General features: G+C 56.3%; 1 protein-coding gene across 1 annotated transcript in view; it reads right to left on the minus strand.

Moving 5' to 3' along the window:
• LOC140897322 (WAP four-disulfide core domain protein 2) overlaps positions 1-16,461 on the minus strand; it is a 33,475-nt gene extending 17,014 nt beyond the window's left edge. Inside the window, exon 1 of the mRNA XM_073309800.2 lies at positions 16,240-16,461. Coding sequence (XP_073165901.1) covers positions 16,240-16,333 — 94 coding nt within the window. The 5' untranslated portion in view covers positions 16,334-16,461. The remainder of the gene's footprint in view (positions 1-16,239) is intronic.
• Positions 16,462-19,167: the final 2,706 nt, after the last annotated feature.

Genomic DNA, 19,167 nt, shown 5'->3' on the forward strand with positions numbered 1-19,167 from the left:
TTGTCAGTTCTTGTGGCAGGGAGCAGCTTGTGTTCTGTTTGTACAGCGCCTAGCGCCGCGGGGCTGTGGCCCATGATAGGGGCTCCGAGGTGCTCTGACCATACAGATATCAGATAATACCAGGCAACATGCTAAATGGTGTTTCCTCTTCCACCGCAGCCAGGAAATCCATTGTTTGGCTGCCCGCCTGCCAAGGTCCCCGTGTGCTGCCCACACATGGGACACAGGAACTGACCAGTTACAAGTTGCCAGCATCAAACCCCTCCCCATGGCTGACTCAGGCCTGTTAGATGGGCTTGGGAGAGTTGGCTTCGGGAGGGCTGAAGACAGCCACAGAGAGCCCCGCTGAGCAAGGGGGCTGCATCCCTAGCCCTAATCAGACTTCCCCTTGCGAAGGAGAACCCGCTGTCCCATCTGCCTTGGCAGGAGAGAGTCCAAGCTGGCCCTGCGAGGCCCATGGCCTCGGTGCTAAGGGCTTGGGAGATCAACAGCAGAACCTCAAAGTGTCTCCAAGGGGATCGGAGCCAATTGCCCTCTGCCCAGCTCAGCCCGCGGGACACAGCTGTCTGCTCAAGAAGCACTTGGAACCGTACTGACGGCTGAGCTCTAAAGAGAGAGAAATTGGCCCCTCTGCTTCCCCTTGGCTGTTGGGAGCAGCCCGTGTTCTAGCTACTGGCCAGCATCCGCTAAACTGCCTCCCTCCCCTTGGCCGGCCCGGAGGGGTGAGTCCTGTCAGCTACCGACAGGTCGTCTTTACCGGTTTGCCTGGCGTGGTGGATTGCGTCCTGGCTCTTCTCCTCCCTTCGGCTCAGAAGGACTCTGGCCTGGAGGCTTTTCCTCGCTCTGGAGGCAGTCAGAGACCCAGCCTCGCTGCTATTTCTGTTACCATAGCGCCCGGGAGCCCCAGGGTGTCCGGTGCTGTTCAAACACAGAACAGGCCAGGCCCTGCCCCAAAGAGCTGACCGCCTCCGTATGAGACAGGAGACAACGGGTGGCGCAAGGGGAGAGCACAAGGAAACAAGGAGACAACAGTGATCTGCATGGTCAGCCATGGTACCCGATGGGGCACATGTGCTGGACATCAGCACCCACGCTTCACAGCAGAGCAGAGGCACCAAGGAGGGTAATGTCCCTGTGAGTAACGCCTGTTGCTGTTACAGAGAGGTTCGCCCTGGGCGAATCGGCCCCTCATCACCTCACCGCACTCGAGCACCCTCAGGCCTGCAATGCCTCGTCCAGATACGTGGGATCTTCCACCTTACGGAGCCCAGGAGAGTGGAGTAACCTGGACTCATAACTCCAGGCACAGCCAGCCTGAGAGCAGTGCTGCTGGGGCGTTGTCTGATGGTACTGATGTACCCACAGCAAATCCATCCTCCCCTTCCTGTTCTGGGCTTCCCCTCTGTTCCCCTTGTGTCACAGGGTCCCGGGCAATGCTCTGGAACGGCTCCCTACGAAGCCAGGCAGGACCCTGGTGAGGTCTCCTCTCTGGGAGCAGCCTGTCTTCAGGACACACAGCTCACACAGCTTCCACCTTCCTGGGTCTGACCTCGGAGCATTCAGCCTCCTCTGCCCCTCCGTGCGCTTCCCACAGCGAGTCCGCCCAGGTGGGGTCTTGGGGAAGCCAGAGGGTCCTGCACCCAACTCCGCAGTCAGAGGTGACTCTCAGCCAGCCAGTAAAACAGAGGTTTATTAGACGACAGGAACATGGTCTAACACAGAGCTTGTAGGTACAGAGAACAGGGCCCCTGTCACAGAGTGTGGGGGAGTCCAGGCCCTGCACCCCTCTTCCTGGGAATCATGGTGACTCTCAGCCAGCCAGTAAAACGGAAGGTTTATTGGACAATAGGAACACGGTCTAAAACAGAGCTTGTGGGTTCAACCAGGACCCCTCAGTCAAGTCCTTCTGAGGGACAGGGAGCTTAGACCCCAGCCCTGGGGTTCCCTGTGTTCCTCCACCCAGCAACAAACTGAAACTAAACCCCCCCAGCAGGCTCCCTTCTGCAGCCTCTGTTCACATTCCCGGGCAGAGGTGTTACCTCCCCCACCCCCTCCCAGCTCAGGTTACAGGCTCTCATGTAGAAGCCCTCTACACCAACATTCCACACAAAGATGGACTACAAGCCGTCAAGAACACTATCCCCGATAATGTCACGGCTAACCTGGTGGCTGAACTTTGTGACTTTGTCCTTACCCATAACTATTTCACATTTGGGGACAATGTATACCTTCAGATCAGCGGCACTGCTATGGGTACCCGCATGGCCCCACAGTATGCCAACATTTTTATGGCTGATTTAGAACAACGCTTCCTCAGCTCTCGTCCCCTAAAGCCCCTACTCTACTTGCGCTATATTGATGACATCTTCATCATCTGGACCCATGGAAAAGAAGCCCTTGAGGAATTCCACCATGATTTCAACAATTTCCATCCCACCACCAACCTCAGCCTGGTCCAGTCCACACAAGAGATCCACTTCCTGGACACTACAGTGCTAATAAACAATGGCCACATAAACACCACCCTATACCGTAAACCTACTGACCGCTATTCCTACCTGCATGCCTCCAGCTTTCACCCTGACCACACCACACGATCCATCGTCTACAGCCAAGCTCTGCGATACAACCGCATTTGCTCCAACCCCTCAGACAGAGACAAACACCTACAAGATCTCTGTCAAGCTTTCTTACAACTACAATACCCACCTGCAGAAGTAAAGAAACAGATTGATAGAGCCAGAAGAGTTCCCAGAAGTTACCTACTACAGGACAGGCCTAACAAAGAAAATAACAGAACGCCACTAGCCGTCACCTTCAGCCCCCAACTAAAACCCCTCCAACGCATTATTAAGGATCTACAACCTATCCTAAAGGATGACCCAACACTCTCACAAGTCTTGGGAGACAGGCCAGTCCTTGCCTACAGACAGCCCCGCAACCTGAAGCAAATACTCACCAACAACCACATACCACACAACAGAACCACTAACCCAGGAACTTATCCTTGCAACAAAGCCCGTTGCCAATTGTGCCCACATATCTATTCAGGGGACACCATCACAGGGCCTAATAACATCAGCCACACTATCAGAGGCTCGTTCACCTGCACATCCACCAATGTGATCTATGCCATCATGTGCCAGCAATGCCCCTCTGCCATGTACATTGGTCAAACTGGACAGTCTCTACGTAAAAGAATAAATGGACACAAATCAGATGTCAAGAATTATAACATTCATAAACCAGTCGGAGAACACTTCAATCTCTCTGGTCACGCAATCACAGACATGAAGGTCGCTATCTTAAAACAAAAAAACTTCAAATCCAGACTCCAGCGAGAAACTGCTGAATTGGAATTCATTTGCAAATTGGATACTATTAATTTAGGCTTAAATAGAGACTGGGAGTGGCTAAGTCATTATGCAAGGTAGCCTGTTTCCTCTTGTTTTTTCCTACCCCCCCCCCCCAGATGTTCTGGTTTAACTTGGATTTAAACCTGGAGAATGGTCAGTTTAGATGAGCTATTACCAGCAGGAGAGTGAGTTTGTGTGTGTATGGGGGTGGGGGGGATGTGAGAAAACCTTGATCTATGCAGGAAATAGCCCGACTTGATTATGTAAAGAGTTGTCACTTTGGATGGGCTAGCACCAGCAGGAGAGTGAATTTGTGTGGGGGGGTGGAGGGTGAGAAAACCTGGATTTGTGCTGGAAATGGCCCACCTGTTGATCACTTTAGATAAGCTATTACCAGCAGGACAGTGGGGTGGGAGGAGGTATTGTTTCATGATTTCTGTGTGTATATAAAGTCTGCTGCAGTTTCCACGGTAAACATCTGATGAAGTGAGCTGTAGCTCACGAAAGCTCATGCTCAAATAAATTGGTTAGTCTCTAAGGTGCCACAAGTACTCCTTTTCTTTTTGCGAATACAGACTAACACGGCTGTTCCTCTGAAACAGGTCTCCCATTGAAACTCCCCTGCCACATTCCCAGATCAACACTCCCCCCTCCCTGCTGCGTCCCATCTCTCCCCCCTTCGAGACTGAACTGAGCAGGGTCACTCTGACCAGTGACCTGGGAAAGTTCGGGGCCCCCTCTCCGGGACAGCACATCCGCTATCAGGTTGGCACTTCCCTTCACGTGGACCACGTCCATGTCGTAATCCTGCAGGAGCAGACTCCACCTCAGGAATTTGGCGTTGGCTCCTTTCATCTGGTGCAGCCAGGTCAGGGGAGAGTGGTCGGTGTACACGGTGAAGTGTCGCCCGAAGAGATAGGGCTCTAGTTTCTTGAGGGCCCACACCATGGCCAGGCACTCCTTCTCGATGGCCGCGTAGTGTTGCTCCCGGGGTAGCAACTTCTTGCTCAGGTACATGATGGGGTGTCTCTCCCCCTTTTCATCCTCCTGCCCAGTCCTGTGTCTGAGGCGTCGGTGAACACCATAAAGGGCTTGTCAAAGTCTGGGTTTGCCAGAACTGGGCCACTGACCAGAGCCTCCTTCAGCACCCGGAAAGCCACCTGGCACTGCTCGGTCCAGACCACCTTGTCTGGCTTCCCCTTCTTGCATAGCTCATTGATGAGGCCGGCTATGGCACTAAAGTGGGGCACAAACCTTCAATAGTATCCTGCCAACCCAATAAAGTCGAAACCTGCTTTCTGATGTGGGGAGTGGGCCAGTCTCTGATCACCTCCACCTTAGCTGGTTCCGGCTTTAGGCGGCCGCTCCCCGCCCGATGGCCCAGGTAAGATACTTCAGCCATCCCCACCTTGCACTTCTCCGCTTTTACAGTCAGCCCAGCCCCTTGGAGTCAGTCTAGCACTTGCCTAACCTGGGACACATGGTCCTCCCAGGTCTGGCTAAAGACACAGATGTCATCAATATATGCCACAGCAAATCTCTCCATCCCCCTCAGTAGCTGGTCCACCACGTACTGGAAGGTGACCGGCGCTCCCTTGAGGCCGAAAGGCAGGGTCAGGAACTCGTAGAGCCCCAGAGGGGTGATAAAGGCAGATTTCAGCCTGGCATCTGCATCCAGCGGCACTTGCCAGTAGCCCTTTGTAAGATCCATGGTGGTAAGGTAGCGAGCTCCTCCCAATTTGTGTAGGAGCTCATCAGGCCTGGGCATGGGGTAGGCATCCGATACAGTGATGGCATTGAAAGATTCCGATAGTTCACACAGAACCGGATCAACCTGCCCTTTTTGGGGACCAGCACCACCAGCAAGGCCCAAGGGCTGGCAGATGGCTGGATCACCCCCAAAGCCAGCATGTCCCTGACCTCTCTTTCCAGGTCCTGAGCAATTTTCCCTGTGACTCGGAAGGGGGAGCATCTTATCGGTGGGTGCGACCCTGTCTGCACCCGGTGGACAGTCAGATTAGTGAGTCCAGGCTGGTTGGAAAACAGCTGTCGGTACGGATGCAGCACCTCCCTGACCTCAGCTTGCTGGGCAGGGGTTAGCTGATCCGAGAGGGGAATTGTTTCCAGGGGGGAACCAGCTCTGGTCCCAGGGAATAGATCTACTAAAGGGTCATCTCCCTGCTCTTCCCACTGTCCACACACGGCCAACACCGCATTCCCCCTGGCATAATATGGCTTCATCATATTCACATGGTACACCCGGCGGTGGTGCGCCCGGTTCGACAGCTCCACCACATAGTTTACCTCATTGAGCTGCTTGACAACCTTGAAAGGGCCCTCCCAGGCGGCCTGTAGTTTGTTCTTTCTCACGGGGATGAGAACCATCACCGGATCCCCGGTGGCGTAGGCACGGGCCCGCGCCGTGTGGTCATACCAGACCTTCTGCTTCTTCTGGGCTCTGGCCAGATTCTCCCTGGCCAGGCCCATGAGTTCAGCAAGTCTCTCTCAGAAGATCAGGACATACTCCACCACTGACTCTCCATCGGGAGTGGCCTTCCCCTCCCACTCGTCTCTCATCAGGTCCAGGGGGCCCCTCACCCTTCTGCCATATAACAGTTCAAATGGCAAGAATCCGGTAGACTCAACCCCTCCCCCATGCCTAGGTAGGAAGGGTCTCGGGATGTCCTCGGCAGCAGTATGACCCCTCCCAGCCCGGTCAGGCCCCAGGGCCCACGCTGCGTCCGCTGGGCGGCTTCCCTCAGGGACAGGGATCAGGTCATCCAAGCGATCCCTCTCTTCCAACTGGGCAATCAGCTGTTCCTTGGTGAACTTCCCGATGTGCAGCCCCCTCTGCCTGCACAGCTCCACCAGGTCGCTCTTAAGGCGTTTAGCGTACATCTCCCTGCTGGCCACTTGCAGGCGTGGGCAGCTTTCCACGGTTTCCAGGGAAAACCCCTTGTGTGCCAGTCCTTCTTGAGGTCACCAACTCTTTGCCAGGGTCGAGCTGCAGACTCCTCCGCCCCTGGGACCGCTCGCTGCAATCCCCCGGGGGACCCTGTTACTGCAAAAGTCCTTCTCTCTGATCACACACTCCCAGGGGTTAACCGCCCCCTGAAACCGTCTCTCTCTGAATCTTCAGCACGCCTGGTCCCCGTCAATCCCCCTTCATTTTACTGTTCCCCAGTCACTTACTGCAGGAAGCGCCGTCCACGGGGTGCAGTAGATCCCACCTCTGCCACCAGTTGGCACAGAGTGTGGGCGAGTCTGGGCCCTGCACCCCTCTTCCTGGGATCCACTGAGACTCTCAGCCAGCCAGTAAAACAGGTTTATTGGACAATAGGAACACAGTCTAAAACAGAGCTTGTGGGTACAACCAGGACCCCTCAGTCAACTCCTTCTGGGGGGCAGGGAGCTTAGACCCCAGCCCTGGGGTTCCCCTGCTTTCCACATCCAGCCCAAAACTGAAACCAAAACCCCTCCAGCAGGTTCTCTCCTGCAGCCTTTGTCCAGTTTCCTGGGCAGAGGTGCTACCTTCCCCATCCTGCCCCCCCCTCCGGCTCAGGTTACAGGCTCTCAGGTATCCCATCCTCAGTGACAGGTTTCAGAGTAACAGAGTAACATCAGTGTTAGTCTGTATTCGCAAAAAGAAAAGGAGTACTTGTGGCACCTTAGAGACTAACCAATTTATTTGAGCATGAGCTTTCGTGAGCTACAGCTCACTTCGAAGTGAGCTGTAGCTCACGAAAGCTCATGCTCAAATAAATTGGTTAGTCTCTAAGGTGCCACAAGTACTCCTTTTCTTTCATCCTCAGTGAAACTCCCCTGCCACTTTCCCAGGTCACCACTCCCCCTCCCTGCTGCATCACACCACCCCGCTCCCTACTGCATCACAACCCCTCAGCTGGGTCCATTTTGGGAGGCAGTGAGCCAGACAAGCATGTCTGCACTTCACTCCTCATCCCCAGCCAGCCCAAACTGACTCCCCTTCCAGCCCCTCCTCCTCTGGGCTTTGTCCCTTTCCCGGGCCAGGACCTCACCAGATTCCTTTGTTCTCCAACCCTTTAGCTCTCACCTTGCAGGGGGGAAGGGCCAGGCCATCAGTTGCGAGGAGACAGAGTGTCGGCCATTTATGTACACTGGCCCTTTGCTCTGCAACAATTACACCCCCTTATCCCACCACCTAGAGACTTAAGAAATGCCTTGGGGAAACTGGGGCACCCTTACAGTATTCAGACGAAACATTCAGAACAGTCCCACTTCGTCCATCTGTCCCCCCTTCGAGACCAAACTTAGCGGGGTCACTTTAGCTGGTGACCTGGGGAAGTTCGAAGCCACCAACGTTCCCATGGATGCCCCAGCATCTCTCCCATTCCTTGGTGGGAGTTACACCAGGCCCTTCCAGTTTTACGCCCTTCCTTGGGTTGGGTGTGCTTGATGGCACTTGCTGGCGGCATGTGGGAAGGTTTATGCGGCCCGGGCCCTTTTTCCACCCCAAAACCCCTGGGGTTCAAACTGGGATCAGGTCTTCTCCTAGCGCTCCAGTCTGGAGCCAACTAGGGAGGGAGCTTTTCTTGACCTGCTGCTCACAAACCGGGAAGAATTAGTAGGGGAAGCAAAAGTGGATGGGAATCTGGGAGGCAGTGACCATGAGTTGGTTGAGTTCAGGATCCTGACACAGGGAAGAAAGGTAAGCAGCAGGATACGGACCCTGGACTTCAGGAAAGCAGACTTCGACTCCCTCAGGGAACGGATGGGTAGGATCCCCTGGGGGACTAACATGAAGGGGAAAGAAGTCCAGGAGAGCTGGCTGTATTTCAAGGAATCCCTGTTGAGGTTACAGGGACAAACCATCCAGATGTGTCGAAAGAATAGTAAATATGGCAGGCGACCAGCTTGGCTTAAAGGTGAAATCCTAGCGGATCTTAAGCATAAAAAAGAAGCTTACAAGAAGTGGAAGGTTGGACATATGACCAGGGAAGAGTATAAAAATATTGCTCGGGCATGTAGGAATGAAATTAGAAGGGCCAAATCGCACCTGGAGCTGCAGCTAGCGAGAGATGTCAAGAGTAACAAGAAAGGTTTCTTCAGGTATGTTGGCAACAAGAAGAAAGCCAAGGAAAGTGTGGGCCCCTTAATGAATGAGGGAGGCAACCTAGTGACAGAGGATGTGGAAAAAGCTAATGTACTCAATGCTTTTTTTGCCTCTGTTTTCACTAACAAGGTCAGCTCCCAGACTGCTGCGCTGGGCATCACAACATGGGGAATAGATGGCCAGCCCTCTGTGGAGAAAGAGGTGGTTAGGGACTATTTAGAAAAGCTGGATGTGCACAAGTCCATGGGGCTGGACGAGTTGCATCCGAGAGTGCTGAAGGAATTGGCGGCTGTGATTGCAGAGCCATTGGCCTTTATCTTTGAAAACTCGTGGCGAACGGGGGAAGTCCCGGATGACTGGAAAAAAGCTAATGTAGTGCCAATCTTTAAAAAGGGAAGAAGGAGGATCCTGGGAACTACAGGCCAGTCAGCCTCACTTCAATCCCCGGAAAAATCATGGAGCAGGTCTTCAAGGAATCAATCCTGAAGCACTTACATGAGAGGAAAGTGATCAGGAACAGTCAGCATGGATTCACCAAGGGAAGGTCATGCCTGACTAATCTAATTGCCTTCTATGATGAGATTACTGGTTCTGTGGATGAAGGGAAAGCAGTGGATGTGTTGTTTCTTGACTTTAGCAAAGCTTTTGACACGGTCTCCCACAGTATTCTTGTCAGCAAGTTAAGGAAGTATGGGCTGGATGAATGCACTATCAGGTGGGTAGAAAGTTGGCTAGATTGTCGGGCTCAACGGGTAGTGATCAATGGCTCCATGTCTAGTTGGCAGCCGGTGTCAAGTGGAGTGCCCCAGGGGTCGGTCCTGGGTCCGGTTTTGTTCAATATCTCCATAAATGATCTGGAGGATGGTGTGGATTGCACTCTCAGCAAATTTGCGGATGATACTAAACTGGGAGGAGTGGTAGACATGCTGGAGGGCAGGGATAGGATACAGAGGGACCTAGACAAATTGGAGGATTGGGCCAAAAGAAATCTGATGAGGTTCAATAAGGATAAGTGCAGGGTCCTGCACTTAGGACGGAAGATCCCAATGCACAGCTACAGACTAGGGACCGAATGGCTAGGCAGCAGTTCTGCGGAAAAGGACCTAGGGGTGACAGTGGGCGAGAAGCTGGATATGAGTCAGCAGTGTGCCCTTGTTGCCAAGAAGGCCAATGGCATTTTGGGATGTATAAGTAGGGGCAGAGCGAGCAGATCGAGGGACGTGATCGTCCCCCTCTATTCGACATTGGTGAGGCCTCATCTGGAGTACTGTGTCCAGTTTTGGGCCCCACACTACAAGAAGGATGTGGATAAATTGGAAAGAGTCCAGCGAAGGGCAACAAAAATGATTAGGGGTCTGGAACACATGACTTATGAGGAGAGGCTGAGGGAACTGGGATTGTTTAGTCTGCAGAAGAGAAGAATGAGGGGGGATTTGATAGCTGCTTTCAACTACCTGAGAGGTGGTTCCAGAGAGGATGGTTCTAGACTGTTCTCAGTGGTGGAAGAGGACAGGACAAGGAGTAATGGTCTCAAGTTGCAGTGGGGGAGGTTTAGGTTGGATATTAGGAAAAACTTTTTCACTAGGAGGGTGGTGAAACACTGGAATGTGTTGCCTAGGGAGGTGGTGGAATCTCCTTCCTTAGAAGTTTTTAAGGTCAGGCTTGACAAAGCCCTGGCTGGGATGATTTAATTGGGGATGGGTCCTGCTTTTGAGCAGGGGGTTGGACTAGATGACCTCCTGAGGTCCCTTCCAACCCTGATATTCTATGATTCTATGATTCTATGGAGGGCTGTGATTTGGGCTGTGTTGATTAAGAGCCCCCATCTTGACCTTAGCCGCCCTCTGACCAGGTGTCTCTGTCTCCCACTGCTCGGCATCATCCCCTTTCATTGGATGCAGCCACGTCGGGGCAGAGGGGTCAGGATACACTGCAAAGTGCCGCCCCAATAGATTCGGCTGCAGCTTTTTAAGGGCCTGCCCCATGGCCAGGCATTTCTTCTTTATGGCCACGTAGTTCTGCTCCCGGGCAGCAGCTTCTTGCTTGGGCACCCAATGGGGTGTCTCCCCCCCCTTCGCATCAACCGGCATCAGCACCGTGCCCAGCCCTGCGTCTGAGGCGTCGGTGACACTGAAAAGGGCTTGGCACTGTCCAGGTTTACCAGATTTACCAGGCCCTGATTAGAGCCTCCTTCACCGCAGAGAGCCCTCTGGCACTGCTCAGTCCAGACCAGCTTGCCTGGCTTCTCCTTCTTACATAGCTCAGTGATGGGAGTAGCTATGAGCTAAAGTGGGGGATAGTCCCAGTCATACCCTGCCATCCAGATAAAGGTCTGGACCTGTTTCTTGGTCTGGACAACAGGCCAATTTCTGACCCTCTTCACCAGCCCGTTGGACTGAGGATGATATGCAGAGGTCCAAGGCCAGACCCCACATTTCTCCCACAAGCCTCGGAATCGGACTGACATGAAATTTGACCCCTGGTCTGTAAGGACCTTGCTGGGGACCCCCTCTCTGCTGAAGATGGTCAGCAGCGTGTCTGCCTCGGCGGAGGGCAGATCCCCCACCCCTAGGTAGCGGTTGGCAAAATCCATCACCACCAGGATGCATTTCTTCCCTGACCCGGCCGCCTTGCTGAGGGGCCCCACTATGTCCAGAGCCCCCTTCCCTGCCGTGGGATCAGTTCCCAGCAGCACCTCTGGACCAGCAAACCTGGTTGGCAGCCGTCCTGCCCTGCCTGTGGGTCCCCCCTTCAGCTGGGGTCTCAGCTCCCCCCGTACTCAGCGCTGCCCTTGCTGTCCCCGTGGGGGTAGGCAGCGAGCTCTCTGCTCTCCTCACAGCATCAGAGCCAGCGGGAGCCCCCTCTCCGGTGTGCAGGGGGTTGGGGAGCATCTCTCTGTCTCACCCAGCCCCAGGGGTCTGGTTACAGGCAGGCAGGTAGCCTGAGCTGAGCAGCTCCTTCCCCCTGCCAGCCAGGTCATCTGCATTCTCACTGACCATTTCCCTCTCCGCCGATTGGTTCCCCTGGGTTCAAATTCAAACCCTTGGCTGTTACTGGAGCTGGGCCTGGATCCTGTCCCAAAGAGACACAGTCACCCCACAACAGGGTCTCACAGCTGATATCCTGGAGAACCCCAACAACCAGCCAGCCCCACCCCTCCTGGGTCAGCACAGGGATCTGGGCCATAGGCAGGGCGAGGGGCTTCGTCCCTGGGACCCTCACCCAGCTCACACAGCCCCTCAGCCTCTGAGGCTGCACCACACGGGGCCAGACAACAGTTCTCTCTGTCCCAGGATCTCGCCACCCCAGGAATGTCTCCCCATTGACCATCACCTTCCGCTCCCACTGGAGGTCTGAGGGGCCTGCCCCAGGAAAGTCCACACAGACATATAGGTTGGGGTCAGGAGTGGGAGCCTGTCCCCCTCCCCACCCACCAGGCTGACGGAGTCTATGGCCTTGGGACCCAGCAAGGGAGCTAGACACGGGGGCTTTTCCGCAGGGTCCCCCTGGTTCAAATCTCCAGCCTGCTCAAAGGCAGTGGGGTGGCATCCACATCCCGCCCCTCCTTAACCAGGGGCAGCAATTTAGTCTCGAGGTTCCCTGCGGAACTGGCCCCCCAGGGTCTATCCCCACTCACCCCTGGGGGGTCCCCTAGGCCTCTCCGCTCCCCCACCGCCAGTTCATGCTGCTGCTGCTTCTGCAGCTCTTTCTCGGGCTCTCACTGTCTCCCACAGTCCTCTCGCTCCTTCGGGCTCAGCTCCAATCCCATCTGTCTCCGATCCCCCGATGGGGAACCCGATCGTGAAGATCCTCGTCTGGTCGGGGACAGGAGTTTTGGGGGTGCCTGGCTCCCACTCCAGCTGCTCCCAGATCCTGCTATAGCCCCATTAGGGTCAGGAATCTGTTCCTTGGAGCGGTTATCCTCCTCCAGCTGCACGATTAACTGTGCTTTGGTGAACTTTCCAATGCTCAACCCACCCTCTCTTTCTGCACAGGGTTACAGTGTCCTTCTTAAGGAGACGGTGACAGGCCATCACTCCGCTCTTCCCAAGTTGTTGTGGACTCACAGGCCTGTGTGCTCTCGGCTCCCCACGGTTTCCAGGGAGAACCCCTAGTTCTCGAGGTCACCCCGTCTTCGCCAGGGTCGAGCTGCAGACTCCTCCGCCCCTGGGACCACTCACTGCAATCCCCAGGGGAACCCTGTTACTGCAAAAGTCCTTCTCTCTCCCAGGGCCAAGCCGCAGGCTCCTCCGCCCCTGAGACTGCTCACCACAGTCCCCAGGGGGATCCCATTACTGCACAGTCCTCGCTGGTCACACACTCCCAGGGGTTAACCGCCCCCCGAAAATGCTCCTCTCTGAGCCTTCAGCACGCCTGGTCCTCGTCAATCCTCCTTTGTTTTACTGCTCCCCAGACACTTATTGCAGGAATCGCCGTCCACAGGGTGCAGTACATGCCACCGCTGCCACCACTTGTCACGGAGTCCCCGGGCGATGCTCTGCAACTGCTCCCTACGAAACCAAGCAGGACTCGGATGAGGTCTCCTCTCTGGGAGCAGACTGTCTGCAGGGCAAGAAGCTCACACGGCTTCTGCCTTCCTGGTCTGACCTCGAAGCATTCAGCATTCTCTGCCCCGCCGTACGCTTCCCGCAGCGAGTCTGCCCAGGTGGGCTCCTTGGGAAGCCAGAGGGTCCTGCACCCCAACTCCGCAGTCAGACGTGACTCTCAGCCAGCCAGTAAAACAGAGGTTTATTAGATGACAGGAACACAGACTAAAACAGAGCTTGTAGGTACAGAGAACAGGACCCCTCAGCCGGGTCCATTTTGGGGGGCAGTGAGCCAGACAACCGCGTCTGCCCTTCACTCCATGTCCCCAGCCAGCCCCAAACTGAAACTCTCTCCACCCCCTCCTCCTTCTCTGGCTTTGTCCCTTTCCAGGCCAGGAGGTCACCGGATTCCTTTGTTCTCCAACTCTTTAGCTCTCACCTTGCAGGGGGGAAGGCCCAGGCCATCAGTTGCCAGGAAACAGGGTGTCCGCCATTTATGTACCCTGGCCCTTTGCTCTGCAACAATTGTACTCCCTTATCCCACCACCTAGAGACTTAAGAAATGCATAAGGGAAACTGAGGCACCCCTACAGTATTCAGAGGAAACATTAAGAACAGTCCGACTTCGTCACACCTTGTAAGTAAGGTGTACTTTAGTTGTTGGTTCATCTGTTCCGGAGATGTCAGGCAGCGATCACTGTGCTGAAATCAGAGCATGTGTCCAAGGTATCAGGCTGCTAATGGGGATAAGGACTGGGTTGGGGATAGCTGAAACTGCCCAGGGCAGTAAGGGGAGGCACCCCCAGTTAGCAGCTTAGGACCCAGCTGATGACACGCCCTGTGGCCAAAGCAAAGGGGCACCGGGTACGTGCACCTGTTGATGGTTAGCTGGCCTTGGCGGTATGGCAACCCGAAACCACCCTGATCTTTATAACAAGCCATCTGAAGGCCCAAGGTGGCAGGGAGCCCAGAGATGTGCTCCACAGCAGAAGGTAACAGGTAAACCAGATTTCAGAGTAACAGCCGTGTTAGTCTGTATTCGCAAAAAGAAAAGGAGTACTTGTGGCACCTTAGAGACTAACCAATTTATTTGAGCGTCCGATGAAGTGAGCTGTAGCTCACGAAAGCTCATGCTCAAATAAATTGGTTAGTCTCTAAGGTGCCACAAGTCCTCCTTTTCTTTTTAGGTAAACCAGAGTGCAGGCTGGAGCGAGGCCCCTGCGTTCTGTGATCTCTGTGCCGGTAGATGGATTAACGGCCCGCGGGACAGAATGGCTTCACTCTCTAGAGCTGCCCTGTGGCACCGATGGAGAATTGGCTGCACCCAGAGACACCAAATGACCTTTCCATTCTCCTGCCCTGTGAGTTGAAGGGGTCTGTTCCCAGCTGGGAGTGCCATCTCACCCTCACCGGAGTCACTGGCAGGTTTGCACACCGTGACTCCTGGGAGATTAACTGCTAAAAGACCTGTTCTGGTTGGAGCCGCCTCCAGCCAGCCAGAGTGCCCGAGGGGGAATTAACTCACTGGCACCAGCTTGGAGAAAGGAGCCTGCTTGCATGCTTGGATTCGGTCCAGAGTCTCGGCATTTATACCTGGGAGCTGGAAAGAATCTGACTCTCTATCTACGTGTGACGTTTCCCCAGATGCTCATGTTCCGCCCGTGGGGCTGGGGTGTCACTGCAGGACCAGGCTGCTTCCTGGCCAGGATGCCATCTCCTCCTTTGCTCTGTAGCATGAGCAGGGCAAGTGGGGAGGGCAGACCCAGTCCTAGCCCGCATGGTGCTCCCGGTGAGATGTTATCAACTGGGAAAGCACCAGCTCCCATGAGCCCATGCGGGAAGCAGGGGGCTAGCCTGCCCGCTCCTGCCACCGGGGCTCCAGCCAGGGGCTCCCCCCACTGCAGGGCCGTCATGACAACACAGTGAGGTTGTTCGGGCTCTGCAGGCCTGGAGAGGATGGGGCCCATTGCCAGCCCAGCTGTCTTGCCATCCCTGGGGGCACCCCTGGATTTAGGGGGATGGGGCCCTGTAGGCAAGTCTGGTCCCTTGCGAGGAGCAGTGGGGTTAGCTGGTGGAAACCCCCCCTGCAGGGAGAGTGGTAAATGATTACAAGCTGTGGCTTGTCTAATTGCTACTGTTCCCAGGGAGGCGACCCCAGGCGACCTCTCTCCTGTTCCACAGTATTTCTCAGCTGCTCCAGGTTCTCTATCCTGGTCCCCGTTGGAGGGCGCGGAGGGGGATGCCCTTGGCTTCTTTTGTTTCAGTTTTTGCCCCCATCTCTGGCCCTTTCCTTTTGCTCTCCCAGCAGGGGAGGCTCTGAGATGTGGGGAGAATGGAGGGCCCTGCCCAGAGCCAGATACGCTTCCGGGTGTGGCCTGGCTCGAGCCCGCAGCGCTGAGCCTCACAATGTCTTGCCCCTTTGACAGAAAGGCCAGACCCTAACCCCAGCCCAAGGGAGGTAGGGAAGCACACTTCCTTAGCCCTCCCCCTGAGTGCTGTCCTAGGCAGGAAGGGGCTGCTCACAAACCCCTCCAGCGGGGCCTGGCGGGACCGGAGGCTCGGTCAGTGAAGTCTTGCTGAAGGGCGGGAGAGCTGCTCCCGATGGTAGGGTTTGCGTTCCAAGCTCCCCCGCCTCAGTGCAGCCCTAGGGAGACCCCTGCCACAGCACGGCATTGCCGATGGCTTCCCGCAGGGCTGGCAGGTGGAATCCATGGCTCCGCGCCCCGAGTGCATGGCCAACACTTCCCTCCACCCCACTTGATAGTTCCTGCCCCCTATTCCCTAGCTCAGCCGCGATCACCCGACCTGTCTCCCAGCTGCTCCTGGGGACCCTGGCCCAGCCCCGGGCCAGCTCTGAGCTGGACTCTGTGCTGGGAGCCATAGGACGGGGAAGTGTCAGACTCAGCCCCAGCATCCCCTGGAAGGCGTGAGCTCTGGGCAGGGCAGTGATCTCTGCCTGGAGTCCCAGGCTGGCATGCCCGGCACCCCAGCTCAGCTGCAGCAGGGCCATGCCCCCACACTCAGGATCAATGCACCAGGGTATAGCGCTGCCTTAGACCAGTGCCTACCCACCCACCCCTCCATCTGCTCCCGGTGCCCAGCCCCTGACCTCCTACCCTGAGCTCACCCACATCCAGCCCCGAGCTCTCAGAGCCAGTCCCTGGCTTCTCTGCCAGGCATACGGGTCCCAGGGGGAGTGGGCTAGGAGAGGGTGCCATGCCTGGCTGCTGCTGTCTGCACTCACCCTGGGGCTGGGGCCTGCGTTGTCCAGCCGTGGGCGGCAGCTCGGTCCAGAGGGCCAGGAGCCCCACAAGGAGGAGGATGGTCCCTGGCTTCATGGTGCCGCTGGTGTGAGTGCCCAGCGCTGAGCCCAGCCAGATTTATACTTGCCGGGGGCCGGCTGGGTCAGCAGGGGGCAGGGCTGGCTCCTGGAGGCCTTTGGGTGCTGAGAAGTGTCCTTTCATTTCACTGTTGGCCAGAGGCCAGTGCTGGCCTGGCCCTGCCCCAGGCAGTGTCATGATCCGAGAAATCATTTACCACGGCACCGTTCCAGCTGGGCCAGGGAGTCTGCGGGGGGGGGGGGTGCAGGGGGGGGGGGGGCTGGAGTAACCCAGCTCAGTAAAGAAACGTGTGCCCAAGGGCTGGCTGAGACACCCCAGCCCTGGCACTCTGGGAAACGCTGGGTCCCTCTGGGGAGCCTCACTGGCTCCTCCCTGTCCCAAAGAGCTTGCCCCTCACCAGCTTAACATGGGGGCCGGGCAAGAGCAGAGACCCGAGCCAGGCTAGTCAGGGAGCCCAGAGCAGCTCAGCGGGCAGTGCCAGGGACTCGCCAACACACACTCACTCCAGGGGAGAGAAGGACTTTTGCAGTAAGAGGGTTCCCCTGGGGATTGCAGCGAGCGGTCCAAGGGGCAGAGGAGTCTGCAGCTCGACCCTGGCAAAGAGGTGGTGACCTCGAGAAGGGCTGGCACACGAGGGGTTCTCCCTGGAAACCGTGGGGAGCCGAGAGCACACAGGCCTGTGAGTCCACAGCAACTTGGGAAGAGCGGAGTGATGGCCTGTCACCATCTCCTTAAGAAGGACATTGTAACCCTGTGCAGAAAGAGAGGGTTGCGCATTGGAAAGTTCACCAAAGCACAGTTAATCGTGCAGCTGGAGGAGGATGACCGCTCTAAGGAACAGATTCCTGACCCCCAATGGGGCTATAGCAGGATCTGGGAGCAGCTGGAGTGGGAGCCAGGCATCCCCAAGACTTCTGTCCCCAACCAGACAAGGGTCTTCTCGATCGGGTTCCCCATCCGGGGATCGGAGATGGATGGGATTGGAGCTGAGTCCGAGGGAGCGAGAGGACTGTGAGAGACAGCGAGAGCCCGAGAAAGAGCTGCAGAAGCAGCAGCAGCATGAACTGGCGGTGGGGGAGCGGAGAGGCCTAGGGGACCTCCCAGGGGTGAGTGGGGATAGACCCCGGGGGGCCAGTTCCACAGGGAACCTCGAGTCTACATTGCTGCCCCTGGTTGAGGGGGTGTGTGTGTGTGGATGCCACCCCACTGCCTTTGAGCAGGCTGGAGATTTGAACCAGGGGGACCCTGCGGAAAAGCCCCCGTGTCTAGCTCCCTTGCTGGGTCCCAAGGCCATAGACTCCGTCAGCCTGGTGGGTGGGGAGGGGGACAGGCTCCCACTCCTGACCCCAACCTATATGTCTGTGTGGACTTTCCTGGGGTCAGGCCCCTCAGACCTCCAGTGGGAGCGGAAGGTGATAGTCAATGGGGAGACATTCCTGGGGTGGCGAGATCCTGGGACAGAGAGAATTGTTGTTGTCAGGCTGTCACGGAGTCCCTGGGCGATGCTCTGGAACTGCTCCCTACGAAGCCAGGCAGGACTCTGGGGAAGTCGCCTTTCTGTGAGCAGCCTGTCTGGAGGGCACACAGCTCACACAGCTTCCACCTTCCTGGGTCTGACCTCGGAGCATTCAGCCTCCTTTGCCCCTCCGTGCGCTTCCCACAGCGAGTCTGCTCAGGCGGGGCTCCTGGGGAAGCCAGAGGGTCCTGCACCCCAACTTTGCAGTCAGACGTGACTCTCAGCCAGACAGTAAAACAGAAGGTTTATTAGACGACAGGAACATGGTCTAACACAGAGCTTGTAGGTGCAGAGAACCGGACCCCTCAGCTGGGTCCATTTTGGGGAGGGGCAGTGAGCCAGACAACCACTTCTTCCCTTCACTCCATGTCCCCAGCCAGCCTCAAACTGAAGCTCCCCCCACCCCCTCCTCCTCTGGGCTTTGTCCCTTTCCCGGGCCAGGAGGTCCCCTGATTCCTTTGTTCTCCAACACTTTAGCTCTCACCTCACAGGGGGGAAGGGCCCAGGCCATCAGTTGCCAGGCCCCTGGTGGTGCAGCTGTGACGAAGTGGGATTGTTCTTAATGTTTCCTCTGAATAGTGTGGGGGTGCCTCAGTTTCCCCTATGCAGTTCTTAAGTGTCTAGGGGGTGGGGTAAGGGTGTATGATCATTGCAGAGTATCTAGAAGTATCTCACCCTGCAAGGTGAGAGCTAAAGGGTTGGAGAAGAACAACCCTGAGCAGACTCGCTGTGGGAAGCGCAGAAAGGGGCAGAGGAGGCTGAATGCTCCGAGGTCAGACCCAGGAAGGTGGAAGCCGTGTGAACTGTGGGTCCTGAAGACAGGCTGCTCACTTCCCCAGAGTCCTGACCGGCTTCATGGGGAGCAGATCCAGAGCATCGCCCGGGGACTCTGTGACAGCAGCCTCAGAAGCTGAGGGGCTGTGTGAGCTGGGTGAAGGTCCCAAGGACGAAGCCCCTCGCCCTGCCTATGGCCCAGATCCCTGTGCTGACCCAGGAGGGGTGGGGCTGGCTGGTTGTTGGGGTTCTCCAGGATATCAGCTGTGAGACCCTGTTGTGGGGTGACTGTGTCTCTTTGGGACAGGATCCAGGCCCTGCTCCTGTAACAGCCAAGGGTTTGAATTTGAATCCAGGGAACCAATCGGCGGAGAGGGAAATGGTCAGTGAAAATGTAGATGACCTGGCTGGCAGGGGGGAGGAGCTGCTCAGCTCAGGCTACCTGCCTGCCTGTAACCAGACCCCTGGGGCTGGGTAGGACAGAGAGATGCTCCCCACCCCCTTGCACACCAGAGAGGGGGCTCATGCTGGCTCTGATGCA

The sequence above is a fragment of the Lepidochelys kempii genome, chromosome 13 (assembly GCF_965140285.1).
Source record: "Lepidochelys kempii isolate rLepKem1 chromosome 13, rLepKem1.hap1, whole genome shotgun sequence".
Classification (NCBI taxonomy): Eukaryota; Metazoa; Chordata; order Testudines; family Cheloniidae; genus Lepidochelys; species Lepidochelys kempii.